The sequence below is a fragment of the Myxine glutinosa genome, chromosome 4, assembly GCF_964187855.1.
Source record: "Myxine glutinosa chromosome 4, kmMyxGlut1.1, whole genome shotgun sequence".
Taxonomy (NCBI): domain Eukaryota; kingdom Metazoa; phylum Chordata; class Myxini; order Myxiniformes; family Myxinidae; genus Myxine; species Myxine glutinosa.
Genome location: NC_136264.1, coordinates 206594785 through 206604818, shown reverse-complemented (window position 1 = coordinate 206604818; position 10034 = coordinate 206594785). Strand labels below are relative to the sequence as shown.

The 10034-nt window shown below is 44.3% G+C and overlaps 1 protein-coding gene across 1 annotated transcript in view; it reads left to right on the top strand.

Annotated features, from left to right (window-relative positions):
• Positions 1-637: 637 nt before the first annotated feature.
• Positions 638-10034, top strand: part of LOC137425663 (bridge-like lipid transfer protein family member 2) — a 129699-nt gene continuing 120302 nt past the window's right edge. The window contains 6 exon segments of the mRNA XM_078775355.1: positions 638-718; positions 991-1061; positions 1259-1365; positions 1368-1472; positions 1796-1980; positions 3521-3620. Coding sequence (XP_078631481.1) covers positions 638-718; positions 991-1061; positions 1259-1365; positions 1368-1472; positions 1796-1980; positions 3521-3620 — 649 coding nt within the window.

The following is a 10034-nucleotide window of genomic DNA, read 5'->3' as shown; positions in this document are numbered from 1 at the left end:
TTGTTGATTTAATGATAACAAACACGTTGGTTAGACGTTAACATGACTTGTAGACTATGTCTGTTTGTAGGATCCTTACAATATGACAGAACAGATGCACTGGGAGTGGCGTCCCTTTGAACTCACCTGGAAAGATGGCGTATTTGACCTCCAGGGTGACCTTGACCTCAACGTCCGCAGTCCGCACATCCAAGTACGGCACAACTAAAACTGTTAAACGCTTTACAAGGAAACTCAGAATCCTAGCGTTTTTGCTTGAATTTCCACCCAATAAGTTGAGCATAAAAATAGGAGTAGCTCAGGTGTATTACTTCATATGTGTTGAAGACCAAAATTATTGAAACTTCAGGGTTTTTTATGCTTTTTTTAAAACTAAAGTTTTTACACGTTTGTCACAAACAATTAAGTGCCAAAATATTTTGAATTGTTATTGTTTTATTGGTGTGTTCAAACCCGTTCATATATGAATGCTAAACAAGGCCTTTAACGCATACGCTGCGTGTTTACACTGACTCGGTCCTGCTCACCGGGAACTTTTAACCGGCCGTTGCTGCTGCACAATCTGTAATTGAAATAGTCTTTTGAACATAATTTTCAGCATTTAGATGAAAGAGTGGCAATTACAGAATAGGTAATCATGATTGTTCTGTTCCTGAAGGCAAATCGGACTCGTGAGAATATAGGAATACGAGAAATATCCTTGGATGAGAGCAGTAGGGTTCGTACCACTTCCTGTTAGTACATTTTAGCGGTAGTGGTAGGAGGTGTTAGCGGTAGGCTAACCCCCACTCTAGCGGGGAAAATGGCCTTAAAACGATCATTCATTCATTCATTTCACATTCTAGCGGTACTAGTGGTTGTATAATTGATCTTGCAGCTCCAGAATAAAAAAAAAAATCAATATGTATTTGTTACGTCACTCACAGCACCCTATCCCAACATGATTAATAGTAAATATCATCATTTTAAACTTTTTTTTTCTATACGAAGTCGACGCTCGTGTCAGAGCTAACACACAGAACATATAATAAAGGAAGCAGGAGACAAGGGGGGAGAGGAAGGCAAACACAACACCAGCAGACAAGACAACAGGGACATCGGGAAATCTGTGGAAGGGAGAGGGCTGGGGCGGGGTACACGGGATAACAAGATGGACACTACAGGGGATTTCAGGAAAGAAGTCGGAATTTGAAGGAGGTGGATTTCGGGTATATGTGTATATATAGTCACTATATTTGTGCAATCAAATCCATTGCAGATACGATGACTGCTGCCTCCTGAGGGTTCCATCCCTTAACATGAAGGTCGAGCTCAAATGGCGGTGCAGTGGTGACCCGGCCGATCATTGGGCCGTCATGCCCTGTGCCATGCCCTTCCAGCACTAATGCCAGGATCTCAACATGATTCATTCCGCAGCTTCCGCTCACAAAGCCTCAGCCTCACACTGAACCTTAACTCTCAGGGAGGTGATGGTGAGTACAAAGGGAAACATAATGTGGGTAATTCTTGATTGAATGAAATGTAATTGGTGCTCTGCCTGTAACTTCATCACTTCCTGCCGATGACTTCAGCTCTTCTACTTTAGTTCTAAAATTTCCCGTTAACCGAAAAATCGTTCTGACATTCTTCATCACACCCCTCGACCTCTTTCGTCAAGATTTCTTTAATCCTCTTGTATTATTTGTACTTCCTGTGCCGTCACTCTCCATCTCTCAACCCTTTTTGTTATATCTCTAAATGTGTGTTCATTCCAACTCCTCTCTTGCCTCCTCTTTTTCAATCTCTGCAAATGGAGCTTCCCCCCAAGTCCTCCTGTACAGCACCACATTGCGCTGGATGCATACTTTCTGGGCTACCAACACGGCCGTGTCGCATCCTGTCTGCTCCGGAAGCCTCTTTGGAAACCTGCGGCCAAGCAAGCCAAAACTGAGCCGGCACTACGCAAGCTTGTCGCTGTCCTTATCCTTCCCGCAGTTGAAGGTGTGACCTCGGGCTGTGAACTGTACTTTTATCTTCCTGAGTTAATCATGAATGGCTTTGTTCTGAAGGAAACAGTACAGCAAATCGAAATCACTGTTTTATATGACCTAAGCCTGGTGTTGGCTGTTAAGGTGGTTGGCTTAAGATCTTCAGGTCTTGGGTTTGAGCCCATGTCGTGCCATTAAACAACACCAGGTGGGTTGACTCAGCCTGTCATCCTATGGAGGTCTGAAAAATGAGTAATAGTTTACTGAAAATGGGGCCCATCAGCACCACAAACACGCTCCCAGCAATGATGCAGCCAGCAGCCGCAGGCTGCATATAAAATAATATTTTGACCTATATACGTGTGAATGACCCAAGGAAAGTCAGGATAGCTGCATGTGCACCTGCTTTACAAGACCAGAAACACCTGGGCCCAGTTGCTAGAAGCCCGGATAAGCCTAACCTGTGGATAAATCACATATCCGGCGCATTCAATTTTTCCACCTGATAATTTCTCGCAACCAGGCCCTGCTCCCTTTGGGAGCATTGGCACATTTTTTTTCTTCCCCCCACCCCTTCGCATTGGTGAGGGGTATTTTATCCCCATACCTTTTGGAAAAAACGGGGGTACATTGCAATCGGCTCTATCTGTCTGTCTGTTTGTCCGTCCATCCATCACGCTATCTACTCCTAAACGGTTGGGAAGAAATTCACCGAACTTGGGAGTTATGATCACCACATGGTAAGAAGTTGTGAGAGCAGTATAATGGTTAGCCCTGCCCAAAGAGTCAAATACCAAAAAATACAATACGGGAACATTCCTGAACATTCTTTAATGAAACTTTGCATATGCAAATCGACATTTTGGGACTCATGAAATATTTAACGATTTGTTTTTAGATTTGACCCCTGGTTCATGCCTCAAAGGAGTGGGGACTTTGCAAAGCTTACAGGGGTCAAAATGAGAAAAAAAAATTTAACTCAAAATTTGATATTGACATTCCTGGTGGAACCCTTCGCCATCTTTCAACTTTGCTTTAGGTGGAAACCGGGGGATTTACGGTGGCGCACCATCGACTTTGCTCTAGTTTTCTGTGTGCCCATGACTTGACCCTGGGTACTACCCACACATAATATGCAAAATTTGGTGGAGATTGGGCCAGCCCTGTTTTTTTTCTATTATTTTCAGATGTACACACATACAGAGAATTGCCTTATTTAATATTTGTTTGTCTGTTATTTAATATCTGGATGGTAGCAGATATTTCTCTTTCATTTTGTTGTGTTAACACCTTCAAGTTTTTTTTGTCGCTGAGGTATCTGTACTGCCAGGTGTTTTCTTAACATGGGTGTGCAGTTTACGAGTAATCAGAACTTGTTTGTTTTATAACGTTGGTGTCAAAATAAGCTCCTGTCAAAGTTGGTTTGATGAGAAATTAAACTAAACATGAACCCCACTACTCACCTTGAATTTTATAAATCTTCCAATGTCCAAAAATGCTCGTCACAACCACGTGGTTAATAATGGACTATTCGGGTCACTGTGTGTTTACAGATCTGTTACTGGGCTTCTTTTGCACGCCAGCGTGGTGTGGAGATGAACTGTGGCTGTGGAAGTGTCTTTGCGGAAACAAAACGGCACCATCTGACTGCCTGTACGTCTTCAGTTCAGATTGTCTCATATTGGTATCTCTTTTTGATGAATGATTGAATATTGTTGCTGATCTCAAACGTCGGCCTTCCCCTTACCAAGGGGGGATTAATCCCCTTGTCTCTTATCTAGCCGACGTGATCCGGGGCTATGACGTTCCTTCCGGTCAGCGCTGAATAGGGTGGTAGGCCGAATTGTTCCTATTCTCCTAATTACCAGCGCCTCCCAGGAAGCAAGGAAATAACCCCGCCCGAACCACGGTTGTAGTGGAAACGCCGAGCGATAGCGAGCCGTGATCCGGGCCGTTAACAGGTACTAAACACGATCCGAGTGGTTGTAATCATGCCACGCTTACCCAATGGAAGAAATCACTAATACGGTCGGATTAAGAAGAAAGGAAGAACAGATTGGTTTATTAACACTTTGTACAATAAGAAGAAGAAGAAGAAGCAGAATACGCAGTGCAGCCTTAGTACAGTCTTACTTATCCCTGGACACGGGCCCGTTTCACACTCAGTCACACTCTCAGACACTCACACGGGGATGTAGATGGTCAGGGCGATGGTCCAAGGAATGGCGTCCACAGCTCACGCCGGTCCCTGACTCGCCCCGCGGAGAAGATGGTAGGACGAAGAGGGTTGAGCAAACGGCGGCGTTCCTCGCGTGTCGTCGACGCGGACCGGACAATTACGGGGAGGAAACGGTAAGCTGGGCCAGGCGGTCACTTCGCGGCTCAGCCGCGTACATAATAGAAGTACCGGCGCTATTCGCGCTCCCAATGCAGTTCAATGCCGAAGCGCCTCTCCCACAAGTCCTCCGCAATGCGCCGCTTCCGACAGTCCTTCAAAGCCAATTCTCAACGAGACCTTTCACAGTCAAAGTTCCCCAGCGAGTTCTTTACACAGGCAATCCTCAACGAGTCCTTTAGACAAAAGCGCCTCTCCCAATAGTCCTCTTGCACGAGCGCTGTTGCATAAGTCCTCTGGAAGGGCTTTGTGAGCGCGGTTATATAGCCACGCCTTTACCACGCCCTATCAGGCCATGTCACCCGAGCCCTGGTTGGTCGTTGGCTCTTACCGGCTCCGCCCTTGACGTCTGCTTGACGTGGCCACACCCCGACCTCGCGCTCCTCCCACTTTTCAGGCCTACCTCGTGGCATTTGACTGGTTTGAGCATCCTAATGCGAGGGCAATAGTAAAAATGGGGCGCAGACTGGATGCTGCCCAACGAGGTAGATTTGGAGGGTGGGCCGCAAAATGAATGGGACCTACTCTTATTTATTTTACACAACGCAGGTATCACTAATGGAAATGGCCTACTCTTACACATACTATGACATAACTAATGTTCTAAGGTGGCCTACGTGTTTCATGTGGACTAACTATGGGGGCAAACCTTTAACCTTTATTAATCAATATTTACACTTTCTCAGAACCTCAACAATATCATACCATTCTCATATCACGAGAGTCTAAGCTGTCAAAACCCACATTAGCCTGTATTCATTCTCTGCGCCATCCTAGGTAATTATCCACTCTTCCTTGCACCCAATCTAAACAGCTCTTACTATCCTTTGTACAGATTTAACATGTATAGGGTACTGTCCTATGTGCAATGATGCTACGGTGTAAAATACTCATCACAAACAGTTGATTGTGATCACCTTCATTCGCGAATTGAGAGTCGCCTCACCTGAATGAGAGCAGCAGATAATTCCAGAAACAGTACTTTAGTGGAGAAAAGGAATGCAGGTGACGTTTTAGATCAATACATTTTCTCAATCAAATATTGACACAGATGTGCTAACCTTTGAACATAGGCTCACGTCCAAAACGTCACTTCCCTTTCTTTCTCACGGCTGTTAGCAATACCACGGTGATATCTGCTTGAGAACATTTGTTTCCCTAAGTTTTCCCCTGATGCAGATGAACTACAGTGCATATCAAATAAAAGGCAATCCGAATTCAAGGGGTTAATATGCAACGGTTATTTAGTTTGACAATTTACATGTGGTTTACCAATTATGAGGAGATCCTCAGCTTTCCATTGATTCCTTTCATGCATCATTGCTGTCACACATGACCGAGTACATGTTCATTGAAAATGACAAGTTCAAATCGCATTTTTACAAGTTTGGCTAATCGGTGCAAGACAGTTTTAAATGGACGCATTACTTGTCGACTGCCAAGTTGATTATGTAAAATTGTTAAGCTGGTCTGGTAATCGTCGGTTGCGTCATCCTTTGTTTAAGATGGGTATTTAAGATGGGCCTACAGTGTATGGGTTTAGAGACAGTCTGAGTCATTGAAAAGATGGTTCAACTTACGACTGAACAGCGGACCTTCGTGGTTACAACCTTTCACCAAACTGGAAGTTTGCAGCAAACTCGTGATGCGTTCAGGGAACGTTTCCCAGAACGGGAGCCTCCAGCAGCCAAAACCATGTGGGCGAATGTTAGAAAATACCAAGAGCACGGCACTAGCCTCAACCGCAACAAGGGGAATTCTGGTAGGAGGCGCACTGGTCTGTCGGAAATGAACATTGCAGCAGTAAGGCAGCAAGTTTTGGAGCATCCTAGGGATACCAGCGCAAGATGAAATGGGACGGGATTGCCTTTGGCAACATTCAACTGAATCACGAGACTCGACCTCCACCAACATCCATATCGGATTCACATCTCGTTATCGGCGACGAAGCTGCTTTCGCCATGGACGGCAAGGTCAATACCTATAATTTTCTTGCACCGACAGGACAACCCCCGGAATTTAATTTTGACAACAACATGAATCGCAAAAGTGGACGGTTTGGATGGGACTTTGTGGAAGTGGTCAGGTGATCCGACCATTTTTCTTTCAAAGGAATGTCAATGGTAACAGGTATCTGCAGACGATCATTGATCAATGATGAAGTTTTACTGCAGCTGGAGGAGAACTTTGAGCGACAGGTTCGTGGTGTCTTCAGATATCTCTGGTGGGCCCAAGACGGCGCCCCAGCACATCATCTTATCGCTGTCCGAGATCGACTGAGGGAACTCTTTGGAGACCGAGTCATCGCCCTCAACCATGCAGTGGAATGGCCGCCAAGATCACCTGACCTCACACCATGTGATTACTTCCTTTGGGGACATTTAAAGAACAAGGTGTTCGTAACTCCTCCCCGTGATCTTGACGAATAGAAGGGCCATATTCGACATGAAGTGGATGCTTTGCGAAATGACCCGGCTATGGTGTGATGAGCTGTTCAGGGCATGCTCCGCCGCTGTGAGCTTTGTGTTGAAAGGGGAGGTGGACATGCTGAAGGTGTGGGTGCATAAAGGCCAATCATTCCTGAGAAAAGTTCACATCTGACGTTCATTTTGCACCAATTATCCTGACTTGCATCGATTAGCCAAACTTGTAAAAATGCGATTTGAACTTGTCATTTTCAATGAACATGTACTCGGTCATGTGTGACAGCAATGATGCATGGAAGGTATCAATGGAAAGCTGAGGATCTCCTCTTAATTAGTAAACCACACGTAAATTGTCAAAATAAATAACCTTTGCATATTGACCCCTTGAATCCGGATTACCTTTTTTTTGATACGCACTGTATAGTCTTTGTAAGGGCTTGTTGTGAACTATAGTCTATGAACTATAGTCTTTGTAAGGGCGTGTTGTGTGACTTGTCCGATGTTGAATCACTCTGGGGAATGTTGTGGTAAGGCCGTTTATTCAAGTTAGGATAAGGAAGTGGTTGATACTTTAATCGGGAAAAGTAACAATCTTTGAGGGTTAGCAAAAATGAATCTGGTTTGGATTAAAGGGAAATAAACACAGATTTAAACTATATGGTTAATAGAACACATTACCTTACACAGTGTTCAAGTGTATAATAGAATTGAAATAAAAGAATGATTTTAAAGATCGTTTAAAAAAATTCCGGATGTTTGTGCCAGTGAAGCAGTCTTATACACCACCTTATTTAACAACTCCAAGTACTGCAACACTGGAGGTATTTGGAAGCAGTAAAAAGGTGATTTGTGTTCTACAGTGTTCAAGTACGGGACATGATTAAATTAAAATAAAATAAAAAATTTAAAAGTCGTATTAAAAAATCAATTCGGGAAGTTTACCGCTATTGACGCAGTGGCTATTACATCACCCTAGCTAACACGTTACATTAGTTGCACGTTGCTAACATTAGTTGCTAACACGTCAACCATTCTTCTTCCTCATTGTCTTGGTGGTGCCATGTCAAGTCCATCTTTGGTGTCATCACCATGATCTTTCTTGGGAAAACCACATTTCCAAGCTGGCCTCCAAAGCCAGTCGCCGACTGGGCATCCTCCGTCGTGCGAAGTCCTTCCTCGGCACACCTGAGCTCCTCACCACATACAAGGCTTTCATCCGCAGCTCAATGGAATACTGTTCTCCCCTATGGGCCGGTGCTCCTGCCTCACACCTAGCTCGGCTTCACGCTGTTGAAACCAAAGCTTTCAGAATTATTGGAATCTCCCGCGATGAAGCTATCTCTGAGGGCCTTTCACTCACTCACCGCAGGCAGGTAGGTGGTCTTTCTGTCTTCTACCGACTCCTCTCCGGCCTTGCACCCCCAGCTCTCTCTGTGCTCTGTCCCCCAAATATTCCTACAGGTCGCACAAGATCTGCCAGCAACCCTCTGATGGTTAAACTGCCGAAATCTCGGCTCTCCGCTCACCTTCACTCTTTCATTCCTCTTTTCTCCCGCCTCTGGAACAAACTCCCTCACTCCCTTCAATCCCACTCCTCCCTCCAGGTCTTTAAAACAGCTGTTCACCACCATCTCTTATCTTCCCCCATCCAAAACCTTGATCTTTTCTACCCCCGCTAATTCACCCCAGATCCACCTTGTTTGAAATTCCAACTTCTTTCCTGGAAGTCCTGGCAGTGTCCATATGTTTTATACCTCTCCCACTGCCCCCTTCCCACGCCCCCCCCCCGCCAAAACCCTCGCCCTCTCTCAGATCTCTCGATGTCTCCATGTCTCTCGGTCCCTGCTCTCAAATGTTGTGTTTGTGTCCTTCCCCCTCTCTCCCCATCTTGTCTACCGCTCCCTATGTTATATGTTTTATGTGTCGGTTTGTCTTTCTGTGTGATTAATGTTCGCTCTTTGACGAGCCTCGATCTTGTATACAAAAAAAAAAAAAAAAAAAAAAAAAAAAAATCACCCTGGTGGTACCTGCATCCAGTCCCTCAGCTCAAACGGCCTTACCACAAATTATTGAGACAGAGCAAATCTCATGTGTCTGACCCATTATGTTTTGTGTCCACCATACCCTCCCATAGTCATCGCCAACTTGACTCTGTCTTTTTCAATAAATATGGTAGAGAAAGTTATGTCCTGTATCGGTGCTGAATCCAGATGGTGCTGATGCCTGTATTCTCAAATTGTTGCTCTGCTGCTCTTGCTTTTCTGTCTGCTCTCTTTCAACTTTGGTCACTAAGTCATGGAATCCATCTTTTATGCCAATGTCATATTACCTTTTTTTCAAACGACTTAATCTCTGACCATCGGACCATCTCTAACCATCACCTTGGATTCTATCCCATTCGCTCAACTTTGGAAATCGTGCTGATTCTCTCCCAACAAAATGTCTAAAAAGAGGTCAGGACCACCTCCCAGGCAGTTGACAAAGTCTGGCATCCTCCGCTGCTTGTTAAGTCTGTTGCTTACTGACTTCTTCCACATACTCAGCCAACATGTTGATATCAATAGAATCCTTTGGAATCCTTCCTCTCTACTCCTCTCCCACTGGGAGGTAGAATTCCCCAAAGCACTGTTTTGGGCCCAGTCTTCCTCGTCAATATAAACGATCTCTATGTTGCTCTGAGAAATCCCCTTCTTTTTTTCTTTTACAGAAGGCTGGATACTACATTACAAAGTATGTCATACAATATGCCCATCTCACCCATAATGATGCTACAACTGCATCACTATCTGCTAATCTGGAATTGATTAGACTGGTCTGGCAAATGGAGCAGTTCTTTTAATTTAAAAAAAATTCTAAATGGAACAGAGAGATGTTTGTCTGTCTGTGTTGTCCTTCTTCTCAGAGATGGCCAAACAGATCTTCATCAAACTTTCAGAGGTTCATCAGTCAGTGCCGAGGAGTGTTGTTGGCAAAAAAGGTTTTTGAACATTTTGAAAAAGAAAGTTGGAATTTTTTATCATTGTATAAGTACCTAACTAAGCCTTTGTACCTGTGTGAAAGGTAATACTGCATTAAATGATTTCCAACCCCACTCCATAGTGGGTGTAAGGAAGTGTTTTAGGTCCACACAAAAAAATAGAAAAACAACAAAAAAAAAAATCTTCAAAATACCAACAGGATTAGAACAGCTCCGGCAATGCCTGCTCGTAATTGATGCCGGTTTTTGCACGATGACTAATAGATAGA